This window comes from Lolium rigidum, chromosome 4 (genome assembly GCF_022539505.1).
Source record: "Lolium rigidum isolate FL_2022 chromosome 4, APGP_CSIRO_Lrig_0.1, whole genome shotgun sequence".
In the NCBI taxonomy this organism is placed as follows: Eukaryota; Viridiplantae; Streptophyta; class Magnoliopsida; order Poales; family Poaceae; genus Lolium; species Lolium rigidum.
In genome coordinates, this window is record NC_061511.1 from 265,037,868 (window position 1) to 265,057,433 (window position 19,566).

Sequence of the window (19,566 nt, forward strand, 5' to 3'; positions counted from 1 at the left end):
TAGTTCCAGAAAATGCATAAATATGACATAAAATGTGCATATAACATGTAGATATCATCAATAATGTGGCATGGAACATAAGAAATTATCGATACGTCGGAGACGTATCAGAGATCCTCTTCCCGACGTTAATGGTGGTGCTGAGAGATTGCAATTCTATTATATGTATGGTGATACGCGTACATCACGCGTCCGTTGGGAACCCCAAGAGGAAGGTGTGATGCGTACAGCGGCAAGTTTTCCCTCAGAAAGAAACCAAGGTTTATCGAATCAGGAGGAGCCAAGAAGCACGTTGAAGGTTGATGGCGGCGAGATGTAGTGCAGCGCAACACCAGGGATTCCGGCGCCAACGTGGAACCTGCACAACACAACCAAAGTACTTTGCCCCAACGAAACAGTGAGGTTGTCAATCTCACCGGCTTGCTGTAACAAAGGATTAGATGTATAGTGTGGATGATGATTGTTTGCAGAAAACGAGTAGAATAAGTATTGCGATAGATTGTATTCAATGTAAAAGAATGGACCGGGGTCCACAGTTCACTAGAGGTGTCTCTCCCATAAGATAAAGAGCATGTTGGGTGAACAAATTACAGTCGGGCAATTGACAAATAGAGAGGGCATGACCATGCACATACATGATATGATGAGTATTGTGAGATTTAATTGGGCATTACGACAAAGTACATAGACCGCTATCCAGCATGCATCTATGCCTAAAAAGTTCAGCTTCAGGTTATCATCCGAACCCCTTCCAGTATTAAGTTGCAAAACAATAGACAATTGCATTAAGTATGGTGCGTAATGTAATCAATAACTACATCCTCGGACATAGCATCAATGTTTTATCCCTAGTGGCAACAAGCACATCCACAACATTAGAACTTTCTCGTCACTGTCCCAGATTTAATGGAGGCATGAACCCACTATCGAGCATAAATACTCCCTCTTGGAGTTAAGAGCAAAAACTTGGCCGAGCCTCTACTAATAACGGAGAGCATGCAAGATCATAAACAACACATAGGTAATAGATTGATAATCAACATAACATAGTATTCTCTATCCATCGGATCCCGACAAACACAACATATAGATTTACGAGATAGATGATCTTGATCATGTTAGGCAGCTCACAAGATCCGACAATGAAGCACATGAGGAGAAGACGACCATCTAGCTACTGCTATGGACCCATAGTCCAGGGGTGAACTACTCACTCATCACTCCGGAGGCGACCATGGCGGTGAAGAGTCCTCCGGGAGATGATTCCCCTCTCCGGCGGGGTGCCGGAGGCGATCTCCTGAATCCCCGAGATGGGATTGGCGGCGGCGGCGTCTCTGGAAGGTTTTCCGTATCGTGGCTCTCGGTACCGGGGGTTTCGCGATGAAGGCTTTAAGTAGGCGGAAGGGCAACGCGGGGGGCCACACGAGGGCCCCACACACCAGGGCCGCGCGGCCAAGACCTGGGCCGCGCTGCCCTGTTATGGCGGTGCCTCGTGGCCCCACTTCCTTTCCCCCTCGGTCTTCTGGAAGATTCGTGCAAAAATAGGACCCCGGGCGTTGATTTCGTCCAATTCCGAGAATATTTCCTTACTAGGATTTCTGAAACCAAAAACAGCAGAAAACAACAATCGGCTCTTCGGCATCTCGTTAATAGGTTAGTGCCGGAAAATGCATAAATACGACATATAATGTGTATAAAACATGTAGATATCATCAATAATGTGGCATGGAACATAAGAAATTATCGATACGTCGGAGACGTATCATATGGATCTTCAGATCTTGCTTCGTCAGATAGATTTTAGATCTTTTCTCATGATTGCCACGTGGAGGTTTGTGCTTGCAATATTTATCATGGCTATTACGTTCTCGACAATGGTGATTCGTACTCTCGGCCTTCCAGCGACGTCGATCAAGTTGTTCGGTTTTTCCCTGCTATACTGGTGTTGGTACTCTTGAGGATATTGATTGACTACTTTAATGTTTGCGCATGTACACATAGCCTTGGTATTGCGGCACAAATAAAAGTTATGAGAGAATATTCCTTGGTATCTAAATGTCTATGGTTTGATATCTATTTTGGGATGCTTTTGAAATAAAAACAAGAGTATCATGGGAGAAGAAAGAGTTTGAAAACCTTGAAGATTTGATTGTTTCTTATAGACTTTATTTTGTAATCATTAAAGCTAGCTCGTGTATCTCTACCATGTACTATTTACTACTATAAATATATATGTTATTGGTTGCCAAAAAAAGAAAAAATATCCCTCGGACAAAAAAATTGATTTTTAAAACATGGAAAATTTCAGCCATACATTGCCAAAAAGGGACAAATTATAACTAACCAAACTAATTCAACTATTTAATTTCAAATAAGTATTCAGCTATTCAAATCACAAATTTTATCAAACAAAAATTTAGAAAACATTAAATAACTTCAGAAACGATGAAAAATAACCTAATTCATTGGATGTGAAATATTTCATTTTGGGAAGTTTAGCGGGTAAATTAGGGTCTAATTAGGGCTATAGCTAGCTATTAATGATTTTGGTTACTTTGATTCTTTTGCCCACGTGTCGCTCGCTACGGGGCGACACGGTTGGCAACTAAACCCTAGCCCATCGTCGGCCTCCTTCCCATAAAACCCTCACCTCGGCGCCACCAGGGGTAGTTGCCGAGAAAGTTCATGGGCTCGTTGAGGATGGTGGCGGTAGAGATCTCGCCGCTTCTTCACGGAGGGCTTTCGATTTGAGAGGTGGTGGGCTCTTTTGGAGAGACGACACCAGCTCGGCGGTGAGCTAGCTGTACTTGCGGATGCGGTCTGGCTCTAGGGTCGTGTGGACGGCGTGGAGCCTGAGGGTGCTAGCCATTGCTCGGGGGCCTCCTCGGTGATTTTCGACACAAGATAGGAAGACTACAATCCCACTCACCTCAGATGCGTCCCACCTCGCTGGTTGTGTGGCCAGTGGTAACGGCTCTAGGACCGGCTGAGGTGTCTACGACAAGGTTATGAAACCGGAAGATGTCCCTAACTAGTGGTGTCGGTCTCGATGGGATACCGCCTATGTGTGTTTCCTTCCTCGCTAGGGGCACCGTCGACGTACTGTCCCTCGCCCTTCCCCCTAGTTTCCTCGGTGAAAATCTTACTTCTCGACTAGGCCATGGTTGTGCCGTGGGCGCCGCATTAATACTTGTTGATGGTGTAGTATTCAGAGCTTGGGGTTGTGGGCATGCATGATGTGTGTGGCGGTGTGCCGATGACTAGTGGATGGCGGTGCAAGCGGCTTATTCAAGTTCCTAGCGGACCTCGGCGGTTTTGGGTGCCATTACTGTCTCATGCATCTTTGTTGACCTGGGCTTGTCGCCGACATGTCTAGGTGGTGAGTGAATGGTTCCCCAATGTCGTTGACGGCAGAGTTGCCGAGGTGGTCTTAGGGACAACTTCATGTACAACCACCGGTCAGTCCTGTGTCATTCAGCACTTCTAGTGGCTGCTACTTGCTATCTTCTTCTGCAACCTCTCGAGGAGCTACTTCTCTCATGTGGTCGTTCTCCGCACTAGTGACTAATGTAGATTTACCCAAGGTGTGTGTGGTAGGGTGTTGGGCCTGCTAGGATTCGTCTTCCTCAGACCTAAGCGTCAGAGTTCATCCATGTTCAGGGGAGCCCCTCCATCGGCAGGCAGAACGGTGTCCTTCGAGCCAAGACGAGGAGCCAGGATGCCTTCTCGGCGATGAACAGGATGAAGTTGCAGTTCTCGGTTCCTAGATGCTATCCTAGTCAAGTTACTCATGTCGGCTTCCTCTTGTTCCGGTCTGCTGATCGCGGAAGATGCTAACGTTGTTCAAGTTATTCTTCGTAGTATATTGCTTGTAATTTCATTGCTTTGTTCTCTATTCTTGAGCATCCTGCAATAAATCTGGCTGCATGGGTCTTTAATTATTAATTTAAAGTCAGGTATTTAAGTGCCTTTTATCGATATAAAATTTATGGTTTTGGATGTCTCTCAAGAGTGTACTTTTGGAGCTCGAGCTAGCACATTTTTTAGAAAGGAAATGGAAACCATATTCGGAAGTTTAAAGAAAGTACGAAAAAATCAAGATGTATCTAGGGATGTATCCTAAAACTGTGTAAAATCTGAATACAAAATACCTAACTTTAGACTACACAAAATGGGCAAAACTAAAGATCTTAGTATAGTGAACAGAGGATATTTTCAAACTCTTAAATTTGTGAAACTTTTTATTTTTGTGTTGCCCAAAATATAAGCTTTTTAGCATTACAATTTACACAACTTTAAAATACAATCTTATGTGCATGTCATGAGCGCAGATTGCACATCGTTGGGGAACCCCAAGAGGAAGGTATGATGAGCACAACAACAAGTTTTTTCTCAGTAAGAATCCAAGATTTAATCGACCAGTAAGAGAAATACGTGAATTTTGAAGGTGTTGCTAGCTGACAAGTGGCAGGGCGCACTACCGGCGTCAACAACAATGTGGAACCTGCACACAATACAACCAAAATAATTTGCCCCAACTTACAGTGAGATTGTCAATCTTACCGATTTTGCTGAACACAAAGGATTAAATGTATCGAGTGAAATGATATGTTTGCAGTAATTAAAGAAAACAGTACTTGCGGAAAGTAAACAGAGCAGGATCGCAGTGGTTGAATTTATCAGGGTAAAGGAAATGACCGGGGTCCACAGTTCACTAGAGGTGTCTCTCCATAAAGATAAATAACATGCTGGGTGAATAAATTACAGATGTGCAATTGACAGAATATCTACCATACATGATAAGATGATTACTATGAGATTCGTTTGGGCAATACAACATAATACATAGACAGTAATTCAACTGCGTCTATGACTAATAATCCACCATCCGGTTATCGTTCGAACCTCTTCCAGTATTAAGTTGCAGGCAACAGATTATCGCATTAAGAAATGTGTGTAAAGTAAACAATAGAATTATCCTCGGATTAAACATTGTTGTTTTCTCCCTAGTAGCAACAACACATCTACAATCTTAGAAGTTATTGTCACTCTTCCAGAAAACTAGAGGCATGAACCTACTATCGAGCATAAATACCCCCTCTTGGAGTCACAAACATCTACTTAGCTAGAGTATCTACTAGCAACGGAGAGCATGCAAGATCACAAATAACATATGACATGAATATATAATCGACCTCAACATAGTATACAATATTCATCGGATCCCGGCAAACACAACATGTAGCATTACATAAAGATGATCTTGATCACGTAGGGCAGCTTACAAGATCTAAAAATGAGGCACAAATTGGAGAAGACAACCATCTAGCTACTGCTATGGACTCATAGTCTAGGGATGAACTACTCATGCATCACTTCGGAGGCAGGCATGGCGATGTAGATGCCTCCGATGATGATTTCTCCCTCCGGCAGGATGCCGTGAAGAGCTTCAGAACCCTCCCGAGCTAGAGTCTGCAATGACGCCCGCGGCAGAAATTTTCGTGGATGGAGGCTCGGGTATCCAAGGTTTTCCCGATATCGTGCTTAAATAGGCGGAGGGGCGATGTCGGTGGATGCCAGAGTGGCCCACACCACCCCTAGGCGCGAGCCAGGGTCAGGCCGCGCCTAGGGCTGGCGTGGCTGCCCTGTTGCCTCCCTTCGACTCCCCTCTGGACTCAGTCTTCGTTACGGAGAAATATTGACTTCGGCTTTTATTTCGTTTAATTCCGAGAATATTTCATGTACAACTTTTCTGAAATACAAAAATAGTAGAAAACATGGAACTGACACTGTGACATCTTGTTAATAGGTTAGTGGCGGAAAACTTATAAAAGTATAACGAAATATGAACAAAACATATATGAATTGATGTAAAACAAGCATGGAGCATCAAAAATTATAGATACGTTTGAGACGTATCAACATGTTGTTTTTGTTTTGTTTTGCTTGACACTTTTATATACAATTTTTTTGTGTGTAAGAAAAAAGAAGCTACATGGAGCTTCAGATCCAAAGAGAGTTTTCGGTCTCCCAAACGAAAACTCAACGCGGAGGTAGAATTACAAGTAGGTCTTTACTTTTACGGCTTTAAAAATCATATTTCCAGATTTTAAAGAAAAATGGAAAAAGTCGTAGAGATAGCCAATGAGATATAGGAGTACTATCAACATATTAAATTTTAATACATAATACTTTGTAACTTAGGCTACATAGTACTCCCTTGGTTAGGGATTATAAAAATAAAAAACAAATTGGCTTGGACAAAACGTTCATAACTTCTCTTATTAATTACTACATGTTGAGTACTCCTGGCCGGGCCTGGAAGAGGCCCAGCCTCTTTCCGACTCGGTCCGGAAGAGGTAGTCCAGCTGATCGCCATGGTGGTAGACAATGGCGGATTTAAGATTTTCACCAATTCTGGGCGTATAGTCACCTTGGCCAAATATGTAATATTCATTAAAATAGGCTGCGTAGTAGGCCGGAAGCCTAGGCGGGCCCGGGCTTAGGGATTGTTCGGTCCGCCTATGGTGGCGGACCACGTCACCTCTCTCCCACCGCCACCACCACTTCCGCCGCACGAGCCGCCACATGTCGTGTGGGAAGGCTAGATGGTGCCGCCTCTTATGCAATTCGTACCACCAGCAACTCTGTCGTGATACGTGCCACAACTGCCACAGTACATGCTGTCGGAGGTGCTTGCTTGGGCGCAGTAGGAGTTGTGGACGCCTCCACCATTTGTCGACCTCCTCTCCAACGACGAAGAAGACAGCAGTGCTTGGAATTAGGGTTTTACTTATTTTCTATGTAAATTATGTTCGAATGAATGAAATATTTATTAAATATTCACGCGCCTTTAGCTTTATTCAAATCCAGCCCATTTGTTTGTCTACGGTCAGTAGGCCAAGTGACCAACGCAGAGACGTTGAGTCGCGTCGCTATGCACACTGACATGGTAGACCAGACCACGAACTATATTTTTATCCGCGACCAACCTAAACAAACAGAATCGGACCATTTTTGGTTTGGGTTGCTCGCTAACGATGCCCTCATCTACCCAGTTGCATACTACCTCCGTCCCAAAAGTAGATTTGTATTATTTTTGGAAAGTCAAACTATGCCAAGTTTGACCAAATTTTTACCAAAAATCATTAACATGCAAAATACAAAATTAATATAATTAAATAGATAATAAAATATAATTTTATATGATATCTACAAAATATTATATTTGTTTATAGATTGTTTTAAAAATTTAGTTAAACTTTACTTGATTTAACTTTTCACAAAAAATATAAATCTTAAGCTTTAGGATGGAGGTAGTATTATTTGTTCCCGGCTAGGGTTTTTCTTTTCTTCTTCGTCTGTTCGCGGCTAGGTTCTGCCCGTGCCCCACGGGCTGTGCTCCGGTGTCCCCCCCTTGGCGAACGACGTTCAGGTGGTAAACGTGCGTTTGGTTCGTGACCAGAAAATATAGATGATCCCATCCCAAAAGTCGAATATTTCTGAGAAAGGCTGAACCATATGATCCGTGAATTGCATGACTAATCTCACTAGCCGCCTGAGAATCCATGGCCGTCGACGCGACTTCGACACCTGTCACCGTCGTATGTGTGGCTCCCGGCTCGGCGGCGGCCACCATGTCACGTCGAGCGGTGGGCTTGCTTTTCCGCGTGGCTCCCCGGCTCGACATCGGCGGCCTCCGGGCGCGGTAAGCGGCGGACTTGATTTTCAACATGGCTCCCTAGCTCGGCGGCGGCGGCCTCCATGGCGTGGCGAGCAACGAGCTTGCTACGTCTACGCCACACCCAGTCGAAGAAACGGCCTCGCTAAGTATGTGCGGGTAGTGACCTTGCTAGGCACGGGTAGGCGGCGGCCCGCTAGGTCCGGCCTCCACCACAAAGGGAAAAGGACCCGTTAATTACATATTAACCGGTGTGTTAATGGCATATTTATATTTTTCTATTAATCGTTAATTAAACATATTTTATCCCATCTCATCCTGTACATGTTTGTCCATGAACCAAACACACATGTTAAGTCAATCCACGAAATGGTATCAGCAGATCCTAGCCGTCTAAATAGAATAAAGTTTAGAGAGGGGGACACCGGAGCAATAGCCGTGCCCCACTGTGTGAAGTGAAGCTGGCTGGGAGCCATTTTTTCGACCTTAAAAGGGACTGCCGAGGACTATGGATTTTTTAAACCACGCCCTCCTCGGACCTCGCGCGTCGCTCGCTCGCCAGGCCTCACCTCCACTCCACTCCACTCACGCGGTAATTTCGTCGCCTGCAGCCTGCTCCGTCCACCGCGTATCCCACAAGGCCGGCAGCCGCGTCCGCGCAGTCTCCCATGCGCTAGCTCGCTGCCTTTGACTACCACGCGTTTACGCATGGCGTCAGTGAGCGTGAGAGCGTGAGTACAAGATCCCGCAGATCGAGCCTTCCGTGTGCGTGTGTGCGTGCTGCGCCCAGGAGGAACCGGCCGGCCGGCGGGGAGGCAAGAACTTGCTCCGGCTAAACGATGGCCGCGCAGGAGGGTGCGGCGGGGACGACGAACCAGGTGATGAAGGTTCGGTACGGCGACGTCGACGACAGCAACTTCGCGCTGCACGGCCGCGCCGTGCCGCTGTTGGTCGGCCTGCTACTCCTCCTCGTCGCCTTCGTCGCCGTCTGCCTCTACCTCCGCTGGGCGTGCACCCGCAGGCGCCGCCGCGCTGATGACCTCGAGGCCTCCTCGTTCGCCGCGGCGTCGCCAGCGCCCCCCGGACTCGACGACGACGCCATCAATGCGCTCCCCGTCACGCTCTACATCCCAGAGCGTTCCACCGAGGAGGAGCAGGCCGTGGAGGCGGAGTGCTCGATCTGCATCAGCGCTCTGGTGGCCGGGGACAAGGTGAAGGCGCTTCCTCAGTGCGGCCACCGCTTCCACCCGGACTGCGTCGACGACTGGCTCCGCTCCCATCCCAGCTGCCCGCTCTGCCGCACCATTCTCCGTCCCGCCACCATCGCCGGCAACGGAAGCCCCGACTCCCCGGTGTGATTCATTCAACTGTAAGCCACTCGCGCCATTTATGTCTGCCTTGACCGCAACAAGTTAAGCTGGCCCGTCCGGTTTAACAGAGCAAAATGGCCAATGTGGCTAACCGAAAGTCCTTCGTTGTCTGGTGGAGGCTCCGCCGGCCGCAAAGGCAAGGGCTAGCTTTGCAATGGCACTACGGGCGGCGTTCTTTGCACGCCGGCCGGCGTGGGGTCTGGTCACCACGCCGGACACTTTCCCAGCTTAATTTGTTTGTTCAGGGCTCCACAAGAGAACTAGTGTAGGCTGTACATTGGTTATCTCTAGTAAGTATCTCGCGTCATAGTATTAGTTTGTCTTCTGACTGGAGAAGAATGCTACGCGGTGGCAGCTGACTGGCTGTGGAACTAATGGAATCTCGAACTGTGGTTTAACTAGTCTGAAGATCTCTGTGTTTGTCCCTGTCTTGATCGCGTTTGCATATAGTAATCTGTACTTTCAAGTAGTTTTTGTAAGCATTTGTATATATCTAATGTCGTGCTTTGCAGAGGTTGAGTCTCTAAGCAACACCTCACCCCTCTCTCCGTTCTGAACACGCTCTTTAATTTTCAACCATCTTTGGTGGATCTTTTCAAACGTTGCAACTATAATTAATTTAGGGAACATCTTCAGCTTGCTAGCTGTTCTTAATGCACAAGATGAGCTATGCTAAATTGCTAAGTGTGCTTGATTAGATGCTAGAGTTATCATAAACAGCAGTGGCAGTACCACATCTAGCTAAGCTAGCACTAGGCAAATATTTTAACCGAGACTTGATTAGTTCTCACGCGTACTCGAAGTCACTCATGTCAAGCTCGCATCCATCATGGCGCGCGTCTCCTCCAACTTGGACATTCGCTCTGATCCAGAAGGAGGCAACTAGCTAGCAGGCCGATGTATCCGGAAGATATCCCCTTGGCAAAAGCTGAAAAGGATACTCCCTGGCCACTAGCATTTTAAGGCAAAATTTTGACTGCAAGCATTTTAAGGCAATTTTTTGACAAATAATTTAACCAATGAAATATAAGTTATATTTCCTCCGATTTCAAAATAAATATCAGTGCTTTGTCTTCATATGGATATATTGCTGCTTTGTCGACATGGACATATCTGTCGTGTTGATACACCTATATCTAAACAAAGCAGCAACACTTATGTTTCAAGGAGGGAATATGACAAAAAAAATTTGTTGTAAACATGTTCTAAATATGAACCTAATGATATACTTTGAGTAACTACTATTTTTTGTCAAATTAGTCAAAAATTTCCCTCAAAATTCGTAGCGGCCTAACAAAAAAAAACGAGGGAATAACAAATTTGGTGCTATTGCTTTTTCACTTGTAGCTGTACTCGACGGGTGCAAAGCAGTATTTTAATTTCACTTTAAAGCTGGATATGAAAGGGAGGGAGACCGGATGGGGTTATCTCTAATCACATCATCGGTGGTCAGTGCTAGTGGTGGGCCCCCACTCTATCTTTCCCAGGTGCAATTTGATGAACCGGATCGGAGGGCAGTGGTTGACGCCCTGTCTTTTCCGCGACAAAGAGGCGCGCCAAGCTAACTTGGTGAGGACATGAAAAAAAATGAATTAGTGCTAGGAGGAACTAGACACTAAATGATATAGTAGAAGCGGGATCTCGACGTGAGAATTCCAGAAATTCATTCCTGACAGATTTTGAACTCTGGTCGTTGGGGTGCGCTACTGCGACCCCAACCACTGGACTATACCCACGCCGTGAGGACATGGCCCGGAAGATCGGGCAGGGCATCCGTCTCCATGTTTATGCATGCTCTTCGGCCAGATTACCATCTTGGAAAATAAGATACAGAAGAGCATGCATGGATATAGTACATCTTTTGTTCCGAACGACTAAATGAATACTGTTATGATAATTTTTACGAAAAAAAGAATTGTAGACGGTCACCGAAAAAGAAGATCCTCACTTTTTTCAGTTTTTTTCCTTTTTAATCTCACTAAACTATATTAAATATGGATTCGAAACTTTGCTAGTCAGCGAAACATTACAATTAGAATGTAGAAAATAGTTTAGATTTATTTTGAGCAGTTTAAAATTTTCAAATATTCAAAATTCAAAACAAATTCTTTAAAAAATAAAAAATACATAGATTTAATGTCATAAAATCCTGAAATATTTTGTTCACATTCTATCTAAAATATTTTAATGAACTACAAAGTTTCAGTTACAAGACCTATCAACATCCCCGATGGGGGTCTGAGCACCTGCTCAGAAAAATGCCTCTCTTGTGTGTGAGTACACAATTTACCATTCAAAACTAGAATAGTCACCTAAAAATTTATAGTGAGACAACTGAAGTGGCATATATTGTGTTAGATCTCTCGAGGGCAGAGGTATATCAACACGGGTAAATCATCAAAATTACTTGGTTCGATTATGGATCACACTTCTCTTTTTTGTTCATGTGTGAAATTCTTATATGTAAGTAGCATTCACCATCGCAAGGATTCACATTTGCTTTTCCTTTTCTTTTGTAAAAGAGGGGAGATTAACTTATTTCAACAAATATGGGTATAAACAATGTCAGATGAGTCTTACAACTAGATGTGTGAGTCCATAGCTATGAAAATCACAGCCTTTTGCTAAAGGGAAGTGGTCCTCATCGGTTGGTATTCTCCTTGGCAATGCTCCTCTAGGGTGTAGCATCCTATGATTTTAGGACACGAAAGGGTAGAGGTAGTATATGTGCATGTGCATCTCATGCATCTAATAATTTTAAAAAATAGTAAGGTTTTATTTTAAACTGCAAAGTGATAGAGGTTGCACGGAAAACAAGGGATTGTATAGCCATTGCTAGGGTCACCTGGACGGGAAACAAGGGAAAAATAAAGGAAACATTAATTTTTTATTCTAAACTGCAAAGTGATTGGGATATCATGGAAACCAAGAGTGGTCGCATGGAAAATATGTGAGTAGCTAGCCGTTACTATGGCCAGTTCATTTATAATTTGTAATTATGGGTAAATTGAATAAATATAATTTGTACTAAAATTTTATACTTATTTATAACTTTTTCACATGATACAATCTTAATGAATATTATATTTTTAGAATAGTTAACAACATAAAAATGGTTCTAAATATGAGTTGTAGTGTTCTTTCTTATGAAATTGTAATCTATATCATGTAAAGGTACACTGCCAATTTGTTATATACTACATTTTGAAAAATATAATGTTGCTTTATTCAATTAGTTTTGACCATTGCATAAGTATATTGTGTGTATGTATTTGTTATAGAAACTCTACAAAATATGGTCTAACAATAATAATGGTTTATAGTGTATGAATACATAAGCATATATATGTAAGCAAACTATTTTGAGAGAGAGAAACTTCTAGAGTGTACAATTAACTGCTGGTATGATTCTCACATGTTTCTTGGTGACAAAATGTTTCTTTCAAGAGATAGTGGCTGGCTCACGTGTAAATCTTGTGTTATTTGGTATAAATGTTGCGGATTCTACTACTTTTGCATATTGTACAATTTGATTATGTGTATGCTCATCAGCAATCACTACTATATAACAACACACAACTGACTAAGGCTCAAACGACATCACTAAATTATTTTATCATTGGCACTTTCTTAGAGATAGTGGTGTTACTCATGGGAAATAAGGATTGGTGAGTAATGAGATTTACATTGACCTGGTGTCCAATCTAGCCCAAAATTATAACATCATTGAAAACCAAAACTACAAAACCTAGATAGTGTTCCCTCGGCATTGTCATTGCACTCTTCTCCTTAATAAATATGAAGATGTGCACCACCAAACTCCACCATGGAGCTCACTATGACAACATGCTTGTCGTGGAGCTTGTGTGGCAAGAAGATAGATACTGGTGACGGTGGTCGTTTGGGATGCAGGCGCAGGGGCGGAGCTCTATGGTGTGACCCTGATGCACATGCATCAGGGTAAATAATCTTTTTAGTACTAAATTATGAGCTTAATAAGGTAAATGTATCAGGTTAGAGTAACAAAAGTGCATCATGGAGGAATACTTTCAGCTAGCAAGATTGAACATTGATGACACTCGCGTATATCGTCAGTTCATTGGGACTCCAAGTGTAGAGTGTCGTAGCAAGAGTAGCTTTCCCCACAAGGGTGACTCGAGGGTTTATATCAAACTCTTGGGAAATTGGCTTAGAGGTATCTCATCTTCCTCTTCTTCCAGCAATCCTGCAAAGCAAAGTTTTGCCTTGTGTCCTCAACTCCACCGTGCGGTTGTCAAGCACAAGGTTTCGTATTAGGGATTATAGATAAAAGAGGTAATGAAAGTAAAGTAAAGCAAATAAACTATGTGAACTAAATAAAACGGGTAAAGAGATAGTTGTTTTTGGGTTTTGTGTGTGCTTAAGTAAAGAAATTATAAAATATTTCTGCAAGTATAGAGTATGATAAAATTACGTAGCGGAAAGGTGTTTCTTATGATTAAAATTGGACCGGAGTTCATGGGTTCACTTTTATACTCTCTTTTTAAGTTGTAGTAGACACTAACAATTCATCAATGACATGATATTAGTGGAACTTCAGTATGTGTTTGATAAGAATTCATATGGGCATCACGTCCTAACATAGAGATGATGCAATACATCTCTCTTATACTCCACAAGAAAGGGAAAACTCCAAGAAATCTTCTATTAAAAACTAACAGAGTATAGCCTTAAGTATTTTGACATGATATTTTAATATTAAATATGCTACCTTGAGCAAACAAGATTATCACTATTGTCACATGATAAACATAGTACATGAATTCACTTTATCCCTAGTGAGGCAACAAAGGAAAAGGTAAAACAATAATACATCATGAATTTGTTGTCACTATTCAATCACTAAAACTATGCTAGTCCATCTAACACACACTTCTCCCCACACATGTTTTTGCATACAAGTTAGATCAGAACAAGCACTTAAGAATGGGATACATGATATGCATCTATCAATACATCTTACAAATAATAGATTGCAATCTCATATATCAATATCATAGAATAAAGATCCACCACATAGAAATTACATGTATGACCATAATCATATTAGGCAGCTCATATGGTACTAAGATCTATGAAGAACAAGAGAGAAATAGATCAAACTACTGCCACAAACCCATAGTATAGATGTGGACTACGCCCCGTCATCATAGTGATGAATCAAAAGATGTTGGAGAAGATGGAGATCCCTCCGGCGATGGCTCCGGTGAAGTTTTCCCCTCCAATCTTCGCTGCTTCAGCCTCTGTTTTGGTGTTTCAATCTTCATGTGGTCCTCTGATACGTCTCCGACGTATCGATAATTTCTTATGTTCTATGCCATATTATTGATGATACCTACATGTTTTATGCACACTTTATGTCATATTCGTGCATTTTCTGGAACTAACCTATTAACAAGACTAGTTGAATGCCCGTGCGTTGCTACGGCACAACAAAATTAAACTTAGACATGTTAATTAAAACATTTGTAAATTCATAATATATATATTATAGAAGTCTTCTAAAAAAGTTAGGCAATCCCGCACGCTTATCTCATATTTCTATGTGTATAGTTAGGACTGATTTCTTAATCTAAACAATAATAAAGATAATGTTTCTTTTCTTGCGAGACAAGATCTTATATCACTTCATCAACAACAGATATTCCAATCGCCACCGCGTGTTGTTTGCCTTCAGCGATTATAGCATGACAATTGTAATTTTGAAGAGATAAAGAATTAGTCAGGTGGTGGCAAGTTTAGAGAAGGTGGAATTCTTTCATAATCCTGGCGTATAATAGCCCATGTATGAAACCGGTACTTCATCACAAGCTCTAGTAAAGTGGGTTATCATGCATATTAGAAAGAGAGATTTGTCCCGCATTTAACCAAAATTTATAGAAAATCCGCGGCCTCCACCACACTCGTTAGTAGTCAAAATGGTAAACTAAACTTAATTATAGAAAATTCTGGTAGTATGCAATTCACATCAGCATAATACTTCTAGGTGAAGAACGTATGTGGTTTGTTCCTTGTGATCCTCTATGCGATTAACAGAAGGTAACTCGAGAGGCTGTGGCGCAGTGGCACCATTTCCATCTTAAAGAAATTCCACAGGGATCCTCCCACGCAACACCTTTTTCCCATATAAATTTAGGACCAAAAATCTGAATGTAAAACATTTGCATGGAAGCATGATACACACAAACTTAAATTATTGGGCGGACAGTGTGGTGGAGACGGCGAGGAGGAACAATGAGGTGGTTGTAGTCAGCATATGCATCACCGCCTTCTTACTCGGATTATATGTATGTCGATATATATACAAATGTACGAATGTGAAGATAGTTGTGTAATTTAAAGTAGTCCTAAGTAAGTGGGAGCGGTGTTTTGGAATATGGGTGCATACGCTCCCTATATTTCGAAATGCATCTTACATACATTTTAAAATTTAAAAAAAATTGAAACTAAAAGTTCGCACGTACATCTTCACGTGCTACATGATCACAAAGTCGTTTCATAAAAAATAGACTTATCATGTGACGTGTGTAAAAAAGACAAAATTCAGTGCTAAAAATCATGTTTTTCACAAGATAAAATTTCTCTTTTTTATATAGACCACACAAAACATTGGTTTTTCGTGAAACTTGACGAACGCATGTATATTATGGAGATGTACATGTAGAATTTTTTTCCCAAATTTTTCGACATTTCGAAATATATTTTTTTGGTAGAGGGAGCATACGCACCCGGGAGCCGAATTGAATTTCCGTAAGTAAATTGGCTCACTAAACATGTAAATCTATTTGTGCCAATAGCATGTAAATCTATTTGACACAAGAAACATGGAGTCAATTATCATATCTACTATAACCAAAGTTGCAAAAAATGGCGATTTTCCAATGAATACATTACGTGTAACATTTCATTAGCCTGAATCTATATATCATAGAGTCCGGCGGGGAAGATCTTAATCTACAAACCGGCAGAGATTAAAGTTGCTACGCGTACCATACCGTTCTAGCCTATTTTTGGATGTGGTCTGAGTCCAGCGAGTAGATCGTATCGGTGAGCCCGTAATCATTGGCCTCCTGCGTATGTGCACGCTTCACTGAGTCTCTCTTAAGGAAGGACAAAAGATCGAGTAAGAAGTAAGAAACTCAATCCACATCTGCCATATGTAGTGGTGTGCATAAGTAAACTACCAAAAACATAGTGAAATATGCATTATACACTACGGGAAAAATATGCGTCGCCGTGCAGCATTTCTTTGCCGTGTGTCCCCGCACGTCAAAGAAATCTTTGCCGTGCGCACAGATAAAAACGCACGGCAAAGACCTTGGTCACGGGAAAGATAGACACAAGCGCACGGCAAAGATACGATTCACGGCAAAGTTGGAAGAGGCCGCACGGCAAAGAAAGGTGCACGGCAAAGGTCCAACACACCGCACGGCAAAGACTTGGTGCACGGCAAAGGCGTTGGGCATTGCCGTGCCTCATCTTTTGCCGTGCGCGCAGCTGGGTTGCACGGCAAAGTAGCCTTTGCCTAGCGTTTTTGAAAAAACGCACGGCAAAGAAGCCTTTGCCTAGTGTAAGCGCACGGCAAAGATGTAGAAACTGGATTTTTTCTCATCTCAAAAGGCATGGCATGGTATAGTTATCAACAAACGAACACATAGCTCAGTGGCAAGGTTGCACGCTTTCCCTACTCTATGTCCTAGGTTCGATTCCCAGACCAGCTAATTTGGGACCTTTTTTTAGATAAAACATGTTAGGCACACGGCAAAGAAGCGACCTTTGCCGTGCGGCGTCACACGGCAAAGCCTTTGCCGTGCAACGTTGGCGAGTCACACGGCAAAGAAGCCTTTGCCGTCGATGGCATTGCCGTGCGATCTTTGCCGTGTGTTCCCGCACGGCAAAGTCTTTGCCGTGCATATAGTGCCCTTTGCCGTGCAAATAGTTGCACGGCAAAGAAAGTTTTTCCCGTAGTGATAGTTTGCTTAGTCTCTAATCTTAGCAGAGATTACATGATTTTAATCCTAAACACGTCCAACTTGCAGCTACATTTTCAGTACCAAAATGTGGGCTGGTTACAAAGTGGCTCATGATTTTCGTAGTCAGCATAGACGCATGTTATTAAACAAATGGTAGCATATTATGCAGAATCTAGCAATTCCTCAATTGAACATGCTCATGTCTACTTAGGCACGTAGAGATATCTGAAATCTGAACAAGGGCATAAGAATATGAAAGATGGTTGTACCTATCCAACGGTCTGAACCAGCTAGCTCTTCAGCATCGGTGTTTCACCTGAGGCTGGCTAAGGAGCGACTCCAAAGACACGGTCCATGATTGAAATGAAACCGGCGGGGATGGATGAATTGGTGGCGGAGTCAAGGGAGAGGAGGGCGCAGCAGCGGCGCAGAGGTCGTCGCGTCATCGGCCGGTGGTGGGGCAATGAACGGGTGACAGCCCACGGATGCAGCGGGCGCCGACTGCAGTCGTTGGGAGGTGCACATGGCTGCACTGCCTAATTTCTGCATGCACATGTGCTTCCTTCATCTCGCTTCATCTCCTCTTAGGTTTCCTCGTGCGGTTCCGAGAACAGAGGCAAGCACGGGGAAGATCGATCGGCCGGAAGGGCTGTGCAAGGCAGATGATTGAAAAGAATGGAGGAAGATCCGATCGGCTAGGAGTGCTATGCGAGGCGGATAATTAAAAAGGAGTACCCGTATGAGGATGACAAGAGGAATTAGGGGCATTCCTTACCTTATTAGCCTTAATTACCAGAAAACAAGTGTAATATGTCCTGATTGACATGGAAAGAAGGAAAGCGGGGATTGGGTTCCGATATTGTTTTGGTGGGGCGAGATAGACGTCGCCACGTCGGATGGTTTAGACTGCTTGAAAATGTTTCCAATCTAATTTGTACCGTGATTGATTGAGACCATAATTGCCCCGAGCGTTTGGAATGTCTGATATTTTTCCGGGGCAAGGAAATATATCTTTCATAATTAATTGATAGCTTGTTGATTGATTATACCATGATTGCTACGAAATTAGATCCGACGAAATGGAGACCATGAGATTACATTGGACGGACAGGATGCTCTAAATGACGACCATCAACGCGTTGAGTGTCAAACGACCAACTCCCATTTAATAGTAAAGATTACATGATTTTAATCCTAAACACGTCCAACTTGCAGCTACATTTTCTTTACTATTAAATGGGAGTTGGTCGTTTGACACTCAACGCACTTTGGTGATCGTCATTGGAAGCATCCGGACTGTTCAATTTAATCTTACGGCATCTGATCACTTTTCAAGGTAAATCGCCCCTCCACCTTTCCTTATAACCGCTAATCACGTATTAAATTCAAATCAATACAAATATGTACTTACCTAATAAATCCGAATCAATACAAATTTGTACTTACCTAATAAATCTGAATCAATACAAATCTATACTTACCTAAACAAAGTTGTGTTCACCCCACGAGCCATGCACATACATACGTGCTACACCCCACCAGCAAGCCATGAGTCCCATCCATACGCGATCGCCGCCATCTCCCGATCCAACATCTAGGCCCGCGAGGAAACTCCCCTACCAGCGGTGGGATGGCCGGTGAAGCAGCGCAGCTCCGCAAGCGTCGGCTTCCCCTCGACACGGCTGCACTGCCTAAGGGAAAGCATGAGCCGGCAGCCGGCGACGGGAATTTAGGTGATGGCCTGAATGGATGTTCTTCATGGATTTCTCCATGTATGGTTTTCGTGGATGGGAATGGGCATAGGGGTGGATCATGGATGGGGATTGGTGTGTTTTTGGCATTGTACTTCTTTTGTTCTTGATCTGATCCTGTATACATGACAATTCCAATTTTTGGTTACACGGAAAGATGTTCTGGATGGCGTTCTTGACAAGGGCATTTTCCTTGTAGTCAGATCCGTTTTTTTATGTAGACATGTGCAGTCCTGATTTTCATGTCCTGGGTCGTATTCTTGATCAGATCAGGGAATATGTTGCATGATTTTTTTGGGTATTTCAAAGTGATCATTTGGTGCAAGATTTATTTATCCAAGTTTTTAACTTTCTCCACTCTCCTGTCTGCTTCTGTTTTTCCAAGCCAAACACGGCAGATGATAACAGATAAAATATTGGATCTCTATTTTTTTGTTTGCTCATAAAATGGACACCCCCCATATTGAGTAAGATTTTGGATGGATTTCTAGAGGAACTTTATCCAATAAACTAATAAGCAACTGCAGTTATGTGCTATAGAGGTGTGCACACTACCGAATGAGCCGATGCATGCGAGCCTGATGTTGGAGTGACATTTCTGATTGCCTGCACTTTCCCGATGAAGCAAAGGTACAATTTTAGGGTTGTCGTTTTTAAAGAAATTTGGTGTTCTCTTTGGACAATATATATTGTTTGTAGATTGAACTCCCAATATAGGAAAATACAAGTCAAGTTGTCCATTATTAGTTTCG

The 19,566-nt window shown here is 42.9% G+C and overlaps 1 protein-coding gene across 1 annotated transcript; it reads left to right on the forward strand.

Annotated features, from left to right (window-relative positions):
• Positions 1 to 8,262: 8,262 nt before the first annotated feature.
• Positions 8,263 to 9,543, forward strand: LOC124705439 (RING-H2 finger protein ATL66-like). Its single transcript, XM_047237162.1, has one exon. It carries the CDS (start codon positions 8,521 to 8,523, stop codon positions 9,037 to 9,039), a length of 519 nt encoding a protein of 172 aa, XP_047093118.1. The 5' UTR covers positions 8,263 to 8,520; the 3' UTR covers positions 9,040 to 9,543.
• Positions 9,544 to 19,566: the final 10,023 nt, after the last annotated feature.